The following is an 18,840-nucleotide window of genomic DNA, read 5'->3' as shown; positions in this document are numbered from 1 at the left end:
CCAAAAATTTTTAACAAAATAGTATAGTTGAAAGATGTAATCGCACCTTGATAGATATGGTGAGAAGCATAATCGGTAATTTCTCAATACCCTTGAGTTTGTAGGGAGAAGCCTTGAAAACTGCTATATACATCCTAAATCGGATGCCTAGTAAAGACGTTCCCAAAACTCCTTTGAATTATAGACGGATAGAAAATCAAATTTAGGATATTTACATGTTTGGGATTGTCCTGCAGAGGCTCAATTATATAACTCATTAAAAAAAATGGATCCCAAAACTGCTAGTTATTATTTTATAGGATATCCACAAAGATCAAAAGATTTTAGATTTATTGTCCATCACACACTACTAGAATTGTTGAAACTAGAACTACTAGATTCTTTGAGGATGGTGAAAACAGTGGGAAAGATATAAAAGTCAATGCTTCTTATATTCTTAGTATAGAAATCCATCGTGATAAGAGTTAGAGGTTACTTAATTTATCTCAAAGAACTTACATTACTAGGATCCTAGAAGTTTGAGAATGTCTAGTTGCTTATCAAGTAAAGTGCCAATTGTTAAGGGTGATAAATTTAGTAAATTTTAGTGTCCCAAGGATGAGATTGATAGAAATCAGATGAGAAATATATTCTATGCATCTACAATGGGTAGTCTGATATATGCTTAAGTATATAATTGTCCTGATATTAGTTTTGTTTTGAAAATACTTGGCAGATATCAGAGTGAACCAGGTATGGATCATTGGAAAGTTGTCAAAAAGGTGATGCACTATCTTCAGGGGACTAAGAATTATATGCTCACTTATAGGATGACTGATCAATTGAAGGTGATCGATTATTTAGATATAGATTATGCTGACTGTCTTGATAGTAGAAAGTCCACTATAGGTTACATCTTTCTGTTGGCTAGTGGAGTATTTCATGAAGGAGTGCAAAACAGTACATTATTCTCTGCTCTACTATAGAAGCTGAATATATAAGCTGCTACGAAGTTTCCTCACATACTTTATGGTTGAGAAAATTTATCTCAGAGCTCGGATTTATAGATTCTATTTCTAAGCCACTGAGAATTTATTGTGACAATTTTCCTACAGCTTCTTTCTCTAATAGTAGCAAGATGACCAATGCAAAAAAGCACGTTGATGTTAATTATTTTGCTGTAAATAAGAAGATTAGTAGTTATCAGGTGTCTATTAATTTTATTGGTACTACTTATATTATAGCCGATCCTTTGACTAAAGGTTTGATGCTTAAAGTTTTCAAAGAGCATATAAAAGTTATGGATATTTGTCATTTAGATATTTAATCTGTAATAGACACTTATTTTGAGATCTCTTAATAGCTTAATGACTACTATTACTTTTGTTTAATTATTGTTTGTATACATTATGATTAACTTTTGTCAAAATTAAAGTAAACAGAAGTGTCATTCATATGACATAATAGTGGGACCATTATCATAGGCATTATGATTTTTGATAGCCAATATACTCCAATATATAACACTGGGTTAAGTGAGGATTATTGATGTCATGATGTATAGAAGGGAGTATGTCAATTGAGATGTATAACCGCCATGATCTATATTAATAGTTTTTGCTTCATCAAAGTATAAAGGATCTTTCAAGGAATAGATAATTAGGTAATTTTTAAAAATAAGTGTGCACTCGTTGGATCGATTTCAAAATTTAATTCAGGACTGTTATTTTTTTAAAATTAAAATATTTTATTTTTTTAAAATAAAATATTTTAAAAAAATCGAAGAGTTATTTTTAAGTAATAATATAGGCCAAATGAGAGAATATTGGATTTGACTTTTAATGTATGGTTTAATTATTACTTAGTCAGGTTTAACTCTTTGGGTCAGTCACATATACTGAATCAATTATGGTGAGCCCAATTAATTAAAGAGATTTATTCTTAATAAGATTTGGACTAAAAGTTTGACTTTAATTAAAAATTAGTCTTTAGATAGGACAAGACAAGTGCAAATATAAATAGAGGTGTCCTGATCCCTTTTTCTAACTCTCAGAAGGGTGTGAATGATTTTCATCGATCGTCCATATTAAGGAAGAGGGTGAGGAGAGAGAAGATCAGACGCTTCACGTGAGAAGATCAGGCATCCTACAGGCTATGTGATCGTTGCATTGCATAAATGATAGCGCAAGATATGATTTATTTCTGATTTATTTTTACACGAATATAGGAGCATAATCCAGACATAATAGAAATTAAAATTATCTAACAGGGTATAGTCTTCTTGCTGTTGTATTTGTTAAACATATCCCGGGTTCACAAGCTTTAGAGAACCAAAAGAATCATTTTCATGATTATTGTAGGAAACTTGTTTAAGTGTAAGTCAACATCCTCTATTTTACAAATTGGACTAACTTGATTATTGTAGGAACATCAATTTGGGTCTAAATTGATTTACTCTATTATATATATATTTTGCAAACCAAAGAAAAGACCGTAATTTATTATTCTAAAGATCGGATATATACTGGGAGCTAGGGTTTCTTAGCAAATTTTATACTTTGTAATATTCAACTTTTATAGTGAAGCTTTTGCATCATCTTTACCGGTGAATGTAGATCAATAAATCGAACCACATGAATATTATGTGCTATCGAAACGACCAGTCGTGATCATATGCCACCCCTTATGGGGTTACTATTGTCCTATTCAACAATGATCAGAAGGACAGGGAAAAGCAGGTGTAGATCTGAGAATATCTAGATGGAAGTTCCCAAACTGAACCTGTGCCAGTTAAAGATGCTATCGAAATAATTGGCATGAAAAAAAAAAAAAAAATTCAAAGTTGACTGCCTGTATGAAGATCGCAATGATAACATAGCTCGTTTTTATCTGAATCGGCATTTCTGGGGCATGAAGAATGGAATCGGATTCTGTGACATGTCAGATTTTTTAACATGAATAGACAAGAATTTGGTATTTTTGAGCTTCATCTACATAGAAGTAATTAATTTCTTCAACCGTTTTTTTCTTCATGGCTGCAAATGCTACTCTGCATCTGTGAAAGTTCTCATTTTGATTGTTCTCTAGTCTCTTTGCTTACAACTACTAAAAATAAAATGCTTAAACTGCCACATTATAAATTATGAGTATGGTATGTTGACAACTCAACTTGTGCTATCTTTTAGTGATGGTTTGTTGTTAGTGCTCTGCCATTCCCCTTGCCCAGTTAAGTAGATCTGTGCTTCTCTGAGAAAATGTGGCTTCTGTTTCACTGTTAATATAATTGAGGTTGCTTTTCTTGGGATCTTGAAAATATTGATGATGGAATGGGGAAAGATGAAGAGCTTTGGTCTATGCTTGCTTTCTACGTTGCTTAGTTAGATCTGTTTCACTTTTCTTATGGTGGTCATTTTTTCACATGAACTCCCAGGGATCAGCATAACCTTGTGCCACTGAATGCGTGGGGTAATGAAATTGCAGTTGTTTGTTTATTAGAATTAAAACATTTTTCTTTATCCCCCATATTGAACTTTGAATTTATGCTTTAGAATGAAGATCAAACACCTAATATTTAATATTTCTTAGTCATTTGGCATACTTTCTTAAATAGTTGGAATGAAACAGATTTTTGGGTTTATTTGAGGCTTTCCTGCTTGCCTTTGTTTGCTCACTGCTGGTTTGCGCTCTCGCATCTGCGTTAATGCGAGAATATGCATTCAAGCATCTAATAGCGACTGCTGCATAAGACATCAACTTAGCATAAGTGAGTTGTTCTCATTTCGCTTTCGGTTATTCGCATCCACAGTCTAAAGAAGAGTGCTGCCATCTGTCTGCATGCAAAACTTTCCTTTCAACAAGTATTTTCTGTACTACAATAATAGATAAAAGACAGAAGGACAATAATTCATCAGGTGAAGCAATTGGTAAATTTGTATGTAGCATCCTCTCAAACTGAAGGTTACTGGGCAGTACTTGGGTTTGGGTGCGTATGTTATTTTTCTTCAGAATGAAGTCTTATATGCTTGCTCTGCTGAAAGAATGATCAAGCTCTTGTTTGGTTGTTTGGAGAAACTAGAGGTCTTACAATTTTGCAAATTTATTCTCTGCACAGTGTTATCTCAGCACCAGCAAAATTGAACAGTAAATGATTCCTTGAACACTTTTTTTTTTTTTTTTGGTCGTATCCCTCCTACGCGTTTATCATACTGATGAAGTTTTTTTCCTTCTTGATTACTTTTGAACTTACAGATTGCTTCCCAGGTTTTAATATAATATTTTGTCTATGTAAACATCAGCAAAATAAATTATCTGACAACTAATTACTGTTTCGTTTTTTCTCTTTTTTGCCGACGTTTGGCATTTATTGATCGCATATATTCCTTTTAATTTATATGTATTGTAATTTCAAGAATACTGGGCACTTTGTCATTTGCAGTCTATACAGCATTCTGAGTATTTTGTTCATTTATTCACCCAAAAAAAAATAATATTTCGTTCATGCGCAGTTTTTCATTCCAGATTGCCTTATATATCAGTACATAATTTTTTTTTTACAATAACTGTTATTTCTATTATCTTATAAAGATCAATCTCTGCACATGGTGTTGTTTGTCAATAATAGTTTAAATTTTTTATCATTTATTACATATGTTATATGGAACAATTAACTCGATCTCAAAAGTATTTCTAATGCTCCACTCATATACTTTATTTTAAAAATATAAATAAAAATTAAAATTCATTTAGAGACAGGATTTCATCTGGCGTGTTATATTCCATTATAATGTGTTCCCACTTAAATTGTTATTTATCATTATAACAATTATAACAATTATTATTAATTTTAAAATATATTATTTTAATTTTTTAATGCTAAAATAGTGATGCCATATATTGGCCATCATAATAATATTATATAAAATAACAAGCAATAATGAAAAGATAAGCTTGCTACCTTCCAAATCACTGTTTATTTGATAAGATTATATTTTTTTTAGACACAACAATCTTTTTAGAAGATAAAATCAATACAAAATTTACAATTTAAAAATAATATTTATTACAGAATAGTAGCAATGAAAATATAAAGGTCATTATACTCCATGACGGACTGTTACAATGCTAGGTAACACATTATAACAGTTACTATTATAAATATAACGTTACGGTGGGGGCAAAAATCATTGTAACGTCTATTGTAATGTTATAAATACCTTGTTTCGAGCGTAAAGCTCTCGCAATCACGCAACCGGAGTTACCGGACTCTTTTGCATGGTGACCTACATGACAGAAAGATGACGTCAAAAATGTCTGGTCCAATAAATTTACTTATTTATTTCTTACCCAAAATTTCTAAACTAACCAGGTCCCTTCCTTCATGAACCTCACGTGACGAGCGATTTTTAACCTGGCAACCCGCAGCGGAGGGGATGGGCTTCACCACTTCGAGATTTCAAGACTCTTCTGGACGACACGTGGCGCCCATCCGTCTCCCTCCTCCTTCGAGTTTCGCGCGCCACACGAGACGATTTCTCCTCCGCTCCCGGCATCCGATCCCGTTCCGCAGCTCCCCCATCTTATATCTCGCCTGGTATCCGGCCCTCCGACACTCCACTACCGGTGAACAAGGCCGAACCCAGAACGACCCATGGCGGCTTCCACCGTCGGACTGGAGCGCCTCCTCTCGCCCTTCAAGCTCTCCTCTTCCTCTACTCCCCCACCGATCGCGGCGGCACCAAAGCTAGCGCTAGCTCTCCGGCCTTCTCCGCTTCCTCCGAAGCTGCTCTCTTCCCCGATTCCATGGTGGAGGGCGTCGCCGCAGTTTTCCGTAAGGGCTTCTTTCACCCCATCCACCGCCGAAGGACTCAAGGTTTTGGTCTCATCTCGTCGTTCGCTCCGCAAAGCTTTCTTCTTTGTTTCTTCTGTTCTCTGATTTCTATTCTTTTTTTTTTTTTTTGCCCCTTCCAGATCGAATCGGTCCCCACCAAGCCAGTTGAAGGGCAGAAGACCGGGACCAGCGGCCTGAGAAAGAAGGTTTTTATTTAGAGTGTTTGTTTTTTTTACCCGTTTCCTTTTAAATTTTCTGGCGATCTTTTAGTGTATCTGAATGGAATCTGGCTTTTGCTTTTTAGGTGAAGGTTTTTCAGCAGGAGAACTATCTGGCAAACTGGATTCAGGTAATGGTGACTGCTTATGTTGTATGGACAACTGCATAAGATGGCGATGGGAAATTGATGATTTTTTTAAGTGGCACAGGCGCTATTTGATTCTCTGCAACCGGAGGACTACAAAGGAGGCTTGCTGGTGTTGGGAGGTGATGGTCGCTATTTTAATCGTGAGGCTGCTCAGGTATTTGGTCCTTTGCTTGAAATGCTGGGCAGTTGGGGAAAGCTGTCTATGTTTATTCTTTCATCTGTACCTGGACATCATTTTTTTTAAAAAAATTTGATTCCTAAGTTCCTCTTGTTTGTTCCTGATTGGACTTTTCTTGTAATTCAATGTGGAGTGCAGATCATCATCAAGATCGCTGCTGGGAATGGTGTCGGAAAAATTCTAGTTGGCAAGTGAGTAATATTTGAATTCAAATTCTGAGTTGGTTTGGCCTGACAATATATAATTTAATGGAGCGAAGTTTGCAAGAAACTGGTGAAAAGTAAGTGTCGGTGGAGCTTAATCTCACTTTGGCATGAAATCTTAAAAATTAATGGAGTGAGATTCGCAACTAACTAGTGAAATTCAGTAGTCTTGAAGATTGTTCTCACTTCAGGTTTATGATTTTGAATGTTAAACCAGATCAGCATGATGAGAAATCATTATCTTTAATTGTATTATGCCCTTTGGATAATACAAATAAATTTTGTAACGACAATGGAAAGGATGAAGTTGAGAATACAAGACACAGGTAAGTATTGTACTTCATGTTGGCAACATAGAAAGAGCAGATGTGAGGATGTTGTAATTGTACAATGATCAATTTTTCTGGGGCATGAACTTATATAAACTGAAAAGTTTTTAGCCTTACTTTAAATACATGTACACAATAATGCATCTTTGTATATGCTAGTATATCCGATATCCAGTTCAAGCCAACACCAGATCATAGGCTGAAAGTTTGTTGAGCAGGGATTGATAGCACATGTTCAATATATGCTTTACTGAATATTAGTCTTGCTCAGTTTCTTGCATGCGGTGTAATTGGAAAGGGAGAGGTGAGGTGTTAGAAGGATCATTGATCACCCTGAAATTACAACTTTGGTGTTAAGATTGTGACTCTAGGTTGTCTTCCACCTTCGGAAAGTTCCTTACCCAATATGTTTGGCTTGCACAAAAGTCTATATATTTAGTTCCAGCTAAAGCAGTTCTCTTGCCTAGTTTTTAAGAGAACTAAGCGACTCTAGCCCCAAATCAATTTCATTAATAACTTGTCTTCTTTTTGTTGCGCTCTTCCTTTTTTTTTTTTTTTTGCGGGGGGCCGGGGGGCTAACATTGTGACTCTCTCTCTCTCTCTCTCTCTCTCTATATATATATATATATATATATATCTCTTTGACCAGTACTAGTTCCCTACCTTCGTTGAGTTGGTCTACTAGAGATGTCTGTGGTGCCATCTGTGGATCACTAACCGTAATATCTCCTTGTTGCATCCACATCATTATTTGTCTTATATTTTGATACCGAGGCCGTTCCTTTTGATTCTGCAAATATCTGAGTCTGCATGTTGCTAATCAAGTCTCTGGCCAAGGTTTTGAAATTCTTAAAATTGGCTAGGTACTCTCCAGGAACATCTTTTGCCAAGATGACAAAGGATCAGAAATTATATTCTATAATAGCTGCTTGTCTTCATTCTGTTATCTGCAGAACGTTATCTGATAAGTATTATGACTTTATATAGGTGTGAATGATTGATTTTTCTTTTTTTTGGTTTTGTTGTTTGTGGGGGGCGGGGGGGGGGGGGGGGGGGGGTGGGGGTGTGGGGAGGGGAGGGGTGTTGGGGGTGTGGAGGGTGTTCAAAGAGAGAACATTAACCTTGGAAGATGTCGACATGTGTGGGTTTGAAAAGTTTAATTCACTTTCCTTTTTTTCTCACAACCACCATTTAAGTGGGTGGCCTCGTGGCGGTCATGTTCTGCATCTTTTTAATCTTTTATTTCATGTAGACAACTGGGAGATATATAATGTGGCTCTTGTCACATAACGACGGTTCAAATGCTGTTAGTCTTCCATAGTCCCAGATATAGATATCATTTATGAAAAGCTTCTTGACATTTTAAGCTTTTGGTTAGCATTATCTTGATAAATGCTTTCTAGTGCTTGGGTAGAATTTTGTATATGTTTTCACCTATACAATCTGTTAATTTAGATGATTACATGGATGCCAAGTCAAATTGTGGCTTGTAATGGACCTGGAAATCCTGTCTGCCTCTCTTGTTGATTTTAGTACCTTGTAGTATCTTGAGAGAGAGAAAAAAATTGAACTGCTGATTCCCTTGTTAAGATTTCCCCACAGAGTTTCAACGATGAGCTCCTTCTTCAAATTTATCATACCAGTTCACTACCTTCTGAATTTAGTGCCATTATCGATGAAGTTGGAAGGCAGAAAGTTAGACACTGATCCAGCTGCTGTACTACCATTTCTAAGTAAATGAAAATTGCTTTCAAAAATGACCATATTTACCTCTTAAAAGTGTACAAGTTGTAAAGGAAATTCTACAATGTGACTTTCTTGTAGGAGTCATCATGGTATGGAAAAATGAGTTGTCTGGAAATGAAATTATCCTTACCTGAAGTGCTTCAACGATTCAATAACATCAGCAATTCGAATGACTCCAACATTGTAATATTTTGCTTTCATTAAGATTTCTGTGAAAATTCTTGCCCTGTTAATGTTGATTGGGTTGATAAATGGAGAACATATTTTAATCATTTTACATATACCCAGTCATCACTCTTGGTAGTCGTTACAATTGTTAATATTGGCCTTAATAGAATTTCTTCTAAAGGGAAATGCTGCATTGTTAAACTTAATACATTTGTCATGTTTGTAGGCAAAGGATATGTTATATTCAGTCATAAATTAGAAAGACTAGCTGAAGCTTCCTCAAAACTGTGGTTCATATGTTCAAGGGGCTTTTGTATGTATTTACGTTTATACCAACATGTATCTACTATTACATAAAATTTTCTTCTACTTATAAAAATGAAGGGGGAAAGAAATCTTCATAGCTATGTCTTGGATTATGTTTTATTTCCTGTCATGTTTTATGTTGTTCTTCATTCAAGGAATTAATGCTCTATGTTAGAATTATGCTTATTTAATAAGTTCTTATATAGGAAGGGCGTATTTAGTATGTCTCTAAACATGGTATGTACTTGCTTTTCAAGTATATACTTCTTTCTTTATATACTTTTTTCTCATTTATTTAAAGAAATGGGATCTTATTAATAGATTGAATTTTTTTTGAGCTTTTCCTTTCAATATGGTATCAGAGCATCAGGTTCCATAACCCTAATCGCCACCCATTTCCACCACCTCAAACCGTCGCCACTGCCTCCTTCCTCACCACCACCCACCCATTGCCTCTCTTCCTGATCTCACCCTGTATTTCTTGATCTTCTTCCTATTTTTTGATCTTCTTCCTGTTTTTTGATCTTCTTTTTCTCTTCTCTTCTTCTATATGGCATAGGTATCTTTCCTATGCCGTGTGAAAGTTATCTGGCTGTCTTTCCGGCTATCTACTAATCACGAAAGCGGTATACTGCCCGTCCGTGATTTTTCTTGCTGGTGTCCATCTGTTTTTGTCCTCTTCTCTAGCTATTATGGCGTCCTCAAATAACGACAACAAACAATTCTCGACACTTCTACCCGATCGTCCTTCCATTCACTCCATAATCCGAGCAAGTAGATGATGTTTTGACTACATCTTTGTCTTTTGGTATTTTCAACTCTATGTAATAAGCTGGGCATGTTTAATATATATGCTCCAGCTTGAGGGGGAGCGTTAGAACTATGCTTATTCAATAAGTTCTTATATTAGAAAGGACATATTTAGTATATCTCTAAACTTAGTATATCTCTAAACATGGTATGTATTTGCTTTCCAAGTATGTATTTTTTTCCTTATGTACTTATTTCTCATCTATTTAAAAAGATGGGATCTCATTAATGAATTGAATTCTTTTTGAGCTTTTTCTTTCAATGCTCTAAAATAGTGTAAAATTAATGTGGAGATGTGTATGGAACAGTGACATGTCAGCCTTAAGAATCACAGCTGACCAATGAGTAGGCCCATGTCCTGGCTCATTTTCATTTAAATACATGGAAGCACTATACATGCCTATCATTACTCTCTTTTTTTGAGGAGATGTAAAGAACTACCACTTTAAAAGCTAAATTTAGCAATAGTTCGTTTGAAATACCATGGTATTTTTCATTTCCCCCCTTTTATTTCTCTGTTGCCAACTACAATATTAGTATAATTGTAAATATCATTGGAGGTTTGTACCTTTTGAATTTCTCCATGAATGGTTGTATTTTCACAAAGTTACGCAATTCCAAACCTGAGTTTACATTTTTAAAGCTGGAATCTGATTACAGGATGTTGTACTGGCAGGGATGGGCTAATGTCAACTCCAGCTGTTTCTGCTGTAATTCGTAAACAAAAGGCATGTATATCTCTGTATTTTATATATTCTGCATTATTGATTGTGTCATACATTCTCTGTTTTGTTGCCTCTGTTAAACTGCATTTATTGACAGGCCAATGGTGGTTTTGTAATGAGTGCAAGCCATAATCCTGGTGGACCAGAGTATGATTGGGGTATTAAGGTGAAATTTGCTACCATGATGCACTACTGTTTTCTTTTTGTTCTGTTATGATAGAGGAATCCAGTAAAAGATCTGATGGTCTCTGATTTAAGTTCACAAAAGGATGTTTCTATAAACTGGATTGCCACCCTGTTCCCGTATCTGTTTGTTTTGATTGGCAACAATCTTGATTTAAATAGGATACTGTTGAATGCTTTACAGAACAACTTGCTCCATCAACATGGAAATTAAAATTCTCTGAATAATGGACCAACAGCTATTCTTTAAAGCAAAAACTTCCCCGCACCCCCTCTTTTTCTCCCTCCCTCCCTCCTTCCCTCCCCCCTTTTCTGTCCATCCCCCCTCTTCCTAGTCTCTCTCTCTCACACACACACTCATTCTCTCCCAAGAATTACTGTTTAAATCTTAATAGCCAATTTAAATGCCTCTACCTAAAGTGAACTGATATGTGTGTATTCCACTTTCTCATTCAATATATGTAATCAATCACTCTTTTCTAATACCATTTATCCTCAGTTTAATTACAGCAGCGGTCAGCCTGCCCCCGAATCAATTACTGACAAAATATATGGGAACACTCTTTCTGTAAGCATCTAAATCCTCTTTTCATTTTTTATATTAAGATTGATATATCTTGTATGATGCTATGCTCTTTCTTGCATTGTTACTGTAATTGGATCCCAATTACTGAACTGCGATTTGTGTTGTATGACAATTTTTTTATTGATGATTTAAATGTTGAATGGTTTGTGTTATCCAGTATTGACTTGAATGGAGATAGGCAGCATTCTTGATAGAGTAAGAGTTTAATGTACATAAATATAGTGCTGTTACGACATTACAAGAGTACTATGGCCTATAATGGACATCTAACATAAGAACAATTTGTATATTCACTAACCCTAGCACCTTTCACAAGTCCATAGCAGATCATGCAGCAGGTTTCTCAAGGAAAGAGACAATGTGCAGAATTGATTCCTGAAAGGGTCAGCAAGCCCAAAGGTTGGAGGAACAGTATGGTGAAAAGACACATTTTATTGGACAATGGTGTTTGATGGTGTAGAAATTAATATCTGTATGGTTGATATGCTTATGGAATATCAGGATTCGGCTTTTTGAATAAAAATAATCATTATTGAGATACAGGAAGTAGGTACAAAGGCCTTGAGAACAAGGTTCACAAAATCTCTACCAAAAGCCATACTGGTATGTTACTGGTTCAATATGGTACTGTGATATGGTATGGTTACTACGGTGTGCATCTTGTACCGAGATAGGCTTCCAACATTTCTTCTCACTTCCAGCTACGGTACTGTCTGAACCGGGTTGGTATGGGGTACTTTTGATTAGTTCAGATTGGTATGGACTGGTTCGGTTTATGGTTCAGCTTATATATTAAACCGAACCTCAATACCATGCTTGTACCTTACTATTGCAGTACAGTATGGTCAGTGCAGGGCGGTATGGGTCAGTATGGCAGACCTTGTTTGAGATAATATCAGAAGTATTGACTATGGCATGATTTCTTCATCATTTTAGTAGAATATCAAATCTCGATTCTCAGCTTTCAGGAAAAAAAGAATCTCCAAAGAAGATGCAATAATTAGCAATAGATCAATAATCAGTCACAACTCCAGCCTAGTCCACATCTAAGCTTGAAGTTGCAGTGAAAATAAAGACAGCTGGAAGTGAGCTCAAGTGATGGTTAAAGTTTCATTAAGTACAAAGAATTTTTCATCAAATGAGACAGATCATGATCTATTAAAGTTTTGTCAAATAAGATGCTAATTTACTTAATATGGTTAACGATCTATCACATACCACTTGTAATGTTGACAATAAAAATTTCATTAGACATAACCAGGGATACATGGATAAATATAGAATTATTTCACCTACTTCATTTTTAAGAGTCTTCCTTTCTTTAATTCCATTCCCTCTTCCATTCTGTTCCTTAATGAAATACAAATCGTACACTGTGTTCGCTATGTACTTTAGTGATTATGACACTAATGATTTTGTATGCTGAGTTGGGCCAGCCTGTGATGTTGTTAACCTGATCTGCATTTTAGACATGGTGAAGTTTAGGTGTCAGCGGGCTACATTGTGCTCCAGTATGAACCAAGTTGAAGTTTGGCCAGGTTCAGGCAACCTTTTCTCAGCCCAATAGTTGGATCTGGTCTTAGATATCTATATGTTACAAATTCAAAATATACCTAGCATGTATCAGACTTCTGCACTTGCAGTTTAAGAAAGTTCTAGGCTGAAACCAAGCATGAGTTGTGTATATTAGATCTTCAGTCCAAGTTCAGTTGGAGCACTGGATTTTTGTAGTTACAGCTCAGGCTTGGGGTATGTGGGGCCTAGTCTGAGCTGTTGCTTGAGGCATTACCATGTGGAGCGAGCCCAAGACAGCTGTAGCATGACATTGGCTCTTCAACATGTGTCCTTAATCATGCAGTTCAGAAGTTGCAACAGATCTTTTGTACTAAACTTTGCCAAAGAAGGAGAAGTCCAACATATCGACTCAAAATATCAAGTCATCCAGCACTTATGATGGTTGTCATAGTGTCTTATCTCACAATATGTTAATGGGTATAATTAATTCTGCATTGCTAGGATTTCTCTCATTGAGTGAATATTATTTTTGACTGTAGGAATTGAACAAGTCCAACATGAACTTCTATATGATTTTCTAGCAAAGTCAACACTGTCAGGTTACTGGAGTTTCATACAAATTTAAGTCTGCTCATAATTCAGTATAAAAACCTATCCACGGTGTCAATCAACATAAAAATCATTTCCAGTCAACAGAATAATGACTTTGTTGGCTACATACACTTCAAACCTTTTTAAATATAATGAAAAAGAGAATGTCGAAAAGTCTTTTTCTCTAGCATTTTGATGAATATAATTTGCAAGTACAGGCTCACATATGGATGCACAAGAAAAGGATGAAGCTCGAGTATGGAGCTCCATTTCATCATATTCAGCTGGCCAATGCCAGATTCATTGTCTTGTAATATCATATTAAAGGGTACCACACGGACATTGCTCTTTCAGAGAAAGAAATCATGCTACACGTTAGAAGGAGGCCACATATTGTAACACAGATGTTTAGCACTTTAGCCCCTCCCCCCTTCCTCTAGTTCATGCAGGCATAATTTATCCTTTTTAATTTTATCTCTTCAAATTCTTTAAACTTAGCATTTTTCAGTACTTATTGTAAGAGTGGTTGCTAATACACATGCTTTTAATTTGTAAATTTTGTTCTAAATTATAGCATGCAGTCACATAGTACACAGTCTGTTTGATAACTGGCCCCAAGTAGTTGGAAAAAGGATGGATGGTTATGTTTTTGAACTTTTAAGTATCATATTAACTATTTCTAAAAAAACATGTTGATCTTTTTGTATTTGAATCTGTTAACATTTGTGTCTGCAGATTTCTGAAATAAAAATAGCAGATATTCCTGATGTTGACCTCTCCTGTCTAGGAGTTAGAAACTATGGTGACTTCATTGTAGAGGTGATAGATCCTGTTTCTGATTACTTGGAGTTAATGGAGGTAAGAATTGAAGAAGCAAATTTCTCTGTAATATTCAACATGTTTCCTTTCAATCCATGTAATTTTTTATATTCTTTTTTTATTTTTTTTGCAGTATGTGTTTGATTTTCAACTTATCAAGGGTCTTCTTTCTCGGCCTGATTTCCGGTATATGCTGTCTATATTAAACTTTATAGAGCCAAATTTTCAATAATATGATGAAGAATATTTTGTCTTATGTCATCTTTCACCCCAATTATCTTAGTTATATGCTTGCTAGCACTTAGTGTTACTTTCATGACCCAAAGACATGATAGTGTTACTTTGATTAAGAATACATGGCAAAGAAAGTTACATGCATGACTCAAGCAGATGACTGGTAGATTTGTACATATTGTTCCATTTTTATCACATCCTGTGCTACTGCTCTTTCTTTGTCCTTTTGGACCTTCTCTTGCCACCACTTTTTGACGTCCATCATGATTATACCATAGCCAGTTGTATCCCCTTGATCTTACATGTTAATTTAATATTTATTGCTTGATTGTTAACATGATCTGAAAGAAAGAAGTAGTTTACATCTTTTAACATGGTGTTGCTTCCTTGTTCTTGTTACATGCTATGAAGGTGTTTGACATATTATGGGGAGAAGTGAGTAACATTCCATGCTTTTCTGTTAAATTTGCTTTATCTATCTCATATCAACTAATATTCATTCATGTCAATTGTAATGATCTTGATATCATGCAATTGCTACACAAGGTGTTCTTTATTTCTTTGACTGTAAACTTGCATGACTTTGATGAGATATCCCTTGAGTACTTAGTGGAAAGGACATTTTTATGTCCATCCCCTGGAATGCTTATTAAGAAAGACATTTTCATGCCAATCCAGTTACTCATGCATCTGGCCTCAGAACTGTTTCTTGTTTCTCCTTGTGGTATCAAGGATCATTCCTCGAACTCTTATCTTGTTGGCTATTGCAAAAGCTTGTTTCATCTTAAGACTTCCAAAAATGGTCTTGAAGTAGGTTAAATTGATATGCCTTCATCTGCTCTTGCTTGTAGGTGTCACTAAGAAGACTCTGTCTACTTTGAGCTTTGCTCAGCCTGCCTACCATCTATAGCGAATGCTCTGCTTCAGCAACCACTCCATAGTCATTATGTTCGTCAAAACTTCTTAGCAGTTTCTGTTCCAATCCATTTGCCTTGTGTGCTTAGCTACAACTCCATAATCGTTATGTTTTTCAAAACTTTTTAGCAGTTCCTGTTCCAGTCCATTTGCATTGTGTACTCTCTTGAACTGCTTTATAGATCATTATTGCTACTTATCATACGGCATTTAATTGCTATCTTTTCGCAGGCTGTCTTTGTCACTATACCTTTTGGATTCACATGGTAGCTAGATCTTATTCATCTGTGTCTTGACATGGATTTTTACTCCCATATTCACTATCAAGTGCTTCCATGTCTAGTATGTCCCTCCTTTCTCTACAAATTAGATTTCTCATACTTGTATATGAAAAAATGGTAATTGGATTGAAGGATGCTGCAATCTTTTTCATTTGAAAGATGTTTTTGAACTTTGATCTTTGGCACCATCATCTAGTTATACACTGGCCCTTGTCATAGAATACTTGTTTGTGTGATGCCTATTTCTACTTTATTACATTGTACCTGGCTACTGCTTGGCAAATACTGACCCGCTTTATCTCATTTGGTGAATTTAGGTCTCTAGCCATTATTGATCTCTTCCGTTCTTGCTTTGTATGAGTTACTTCTATTTACTTGCTTGATAATGATTTTTTTGATCCACTTGGATCTACTTGATGTATTGCCTAGGTAATATTTGCTGCATCTATGAGGATTTAATATGGGTCAAGGTCATTCACATGGATAGTGTCTCTGATTTTTCGAGATCATTCTCTTATGGCGTCCTTCCTAACCATATCATGTGGACTAGCAGAACTTTGGTTGATGAGACAAACAGCATTATTCCTAAGATTGACCAGATGCATGATGTAAGATAATCTCAAATTTGAGGTTAAATCAAAAGAAGGAAAATCAGATTTCAGATTTTTTTTGTTTTTCCAACCTTAGACAAAACTATCAGCAAGCTGATTCCAAATTTCAGGAAAAATAAACAACTACAAATATTGTGAACTTAGTTTTCCAAGGAATATGAAGTTGATTGTTTAAGTAATTTTAATGCAATATTTCAGGTTTATATTTGATGCCATGCATGCGGTGACTGGTGCATATGCAAAACCTATTTTTGTGGGTCGGCTTGGAGCTAGTCCGGTTTGATATGCATATCCTTTGGAAATATCAGCTATATGTAGTTACCGCTGGTTACATTCTTTGCTCTAAATTCTAGCGATGTCTTGCAGGATTGCATTTCAAATGGCGAGCCTTTAGAAGATTTTGGGCATGGACATCCAGACCCTAATCTTACGTAAGGGGAAAAAGGGAAAAAATGCTGTCTTGAAGGTTGTTTATTTTGTATTGTATTCTGATTTGCTGCTCTCTCCTGGCACAGGTATGCTAAAGATCTGGTTAACATTATGTATGCTGGGAATGCACCTGATCTAGGAGCTGCAAGTGATGGTATGTATAAGATGAGCAAAACAGAAATAATTGCAAATATTTTATCAGATTTGATTGCTTCAAGATTTTATGTGATTCAACGTAAATATTGTTAACTATATTTTGCTTTCTAAAATCATAGCTTTGACATTGATGTACATATGGTAACTTTGGTTCTCTCCATTTTTCCTCGTACTCTTGTGGTATCATATTCCATTGGTAAATATGTGGTGATATGAGGGATAGTTTGATACATCACTAAAGTTTCTGTTATTTTTCTTGATATTCACCATGTTTTAAAACAATGGCTGTTATAACATTATAACTGTTATAGAGGATACACATACAGACACACACACACCACATACAAATATACATTATCTGCCTGTATTGTATAATAGAAATAACAATGATTTTTTACTGTTTGGACTAATAGTGGTCTCACCAGAGCGGCTTTGTAAGTTGCTCCTACTGACCAATCACAAATTCATCACGGTGTGTTGCACCAGATAGTTTTACATGCACAGGGTATTTTGACATTAGGCCTATGCCATCAGTATGCTAAAAAGTGGAGCAATATTGTAGAAAAAAGGTGCATTGATGGCATGGGAGAACGAGAGTAAGGAGAGGAGAGTGAGGGCAGTTTCATTTGTGTGGTTCTTGGTGATTCGATGCAGATCGAAGTTGTTCCAAGTCTAGAAGCACCTCCAGGGAAGGTAAGCCCCTCATCTCTTCCTTTCTTTTTACATATTTGCCATATAAATGTTTCAAAATCACCAAATTTAAGAAAGACTGCTAAATTTTCTCCATTCGGTATGACTTCAAATGTATTTGGGGCTAGGCATCAACATCAATGTATTTTTTTTTTCTATGTAACTACTCTACTTTTTGGATAAGATAATTATCAAAATAAAAATAAAATTGAAAAGAAGTAGCATGCTGGTAGTATAGATTTACACATGCTACAATAATACGGCTTAGTTGCATTAATTGTTCAATCTACTATGCTTTTGGGCCCTAAACTAATCCTAATCCTAATAGCAACTATGAACAACAAACACAAAAACATGGTTCTGCAGATGGATCAGCACCATAAACCGAGTGCTCCATTGGCACTGTACCAGACCATTCTCTAACTAGTGGAGGAATCGTGGTACTGTAATTTAATCATCAAGTGCAACCAACTGAAGTTTTTTGGAGGTGTATTTATTGATAGGCAAGGTTTACTGAACTGTTCTGAACCGACTGGTTCCGATTGGGGACCGGCATGGTTCTGGCTATTAAATCAGTTCCCATTCCCTTATGCTCTCCCACCATCCGGTAAGTTCCTCCCACCCTCTCCTAGGTTCGGTTAGGGTTAGCATTAGGGTTTCTGTCACGCCCCCGACCCGAGATTGCGAATCGAGGGTCGCGGCAACCGCCGCATACTTATGAAGAACTCTCTCCATAAGCATGCAAGGCATCTCATCACGATATCAATGCATCGCAGCGGAATAAATTCAAATAATTATTATTCAACTGTAATTCAAGTAATTAAATCAAATGTCTTACATCCAATAAAATTTTTACTAAAACAATAAATCTAATAGATCTAAGTTGACAATGCTAATCTCGCTTCTAAAAGCTCTGTCCCAATATTTCTTCCCACGCTCGAAATTAATTGTTTGAATCTGAAAAATAAAAAGAAAGGTAATGAGCTAGACAGCCCAGTAAGTAACAAATATCTCAACCAGATATTTCAGATATTATATAATTTTCAAGAATAATGCTACAATTAAACATAAGAGTATATTTCATGCTGATTTAATGTAAATCCAATAATTTCAAATATTCACATATAATATAATCATAAATTCGATTCGATTTCAAAACACTCGTAACTCAACAGCCTCGACTATGACCAAC

General features: G+C 35.6%; 1 protein-coding gene across 4 annotated transcripts; it reads left to right on the top strand.

Annotated features, from left to right (window-relative positions):
- The first annotated feature begins 5,420 nt into the window (after positions 1-5,420).
- On the top strand, positions 5,421-17,814 carry LOC140852464 (phosphoglucomutase, chloroplastic-like). 4 transcript variants are annotated; one of them, XM_073245593.1, is made up of 14 exons: positions 5,421-5,848; positions 5,947-6,012; positions 6,111-6,155; positions 6,235-6,327; positions 6,490-6,542; positions 10,590-10,641; positions 10,736-10,804; positions 11,321-11,389; positions 14,249-14,371; positions 14,466-14,518; positions 16,572-16,650; positions 16,740-16,804; positions 16,889-16,956; positions 17,521-17,814. In XM_073245593.1, the coding sequence occupies exons 1-14, from the start codon at positions 5,627-5,629 to the stop codon at positions 17,556-17,558; spliced, it is 1,095 nt and encodes a 364-aa protein (XP_073101694.1). In that variant the 5' UTR covers positions 5,421-5,626; the 3' UTR covers positions 17,559-17,814. The 4 variants fall into 4 exon arrangements, 2 of the variants coding, with proteins under 2 accessions (XP_073101694.1, XP_073101695.1); XR_012135319.1 differs by lacking the exon at positions 17,521-17,814 and adding an exon at positions 15,418-15,514 and having other exon boundaries at positions 5,425-5,848; XR_012135320.1 differs by lacking the exons at positions 16,740-16,804; positions 16,889-16,956; positions 17,521-17,814 and adding an exon at positions 16,192-16,370 and having other exon boundaries at positions 5,425-5,848; positions 16,572-16,643.
- The last annotated feature ends 1,026 nt before the right edge of the window (positions 17,815-18,840 follow it).

Source organism: Elaeis guineensis, chromosome 11 (assembly GCF_000442705.2).
Source record: "Elaeis guineensis isolate ETL-2024a chromosome 11, EG11, whole genome shotgun sequence".
Lineage (NCBI taxonomy): Eukaryota > Viridiplantae > Streptophyta > Magnoliopsida > Arecales > Arecaceae > Elaeis > Elaeis guineensis.
Note: the sequence above shows the minus strand (reverse complement) of the source record. Positions and strands in the feature narration are given on the sequence as shown.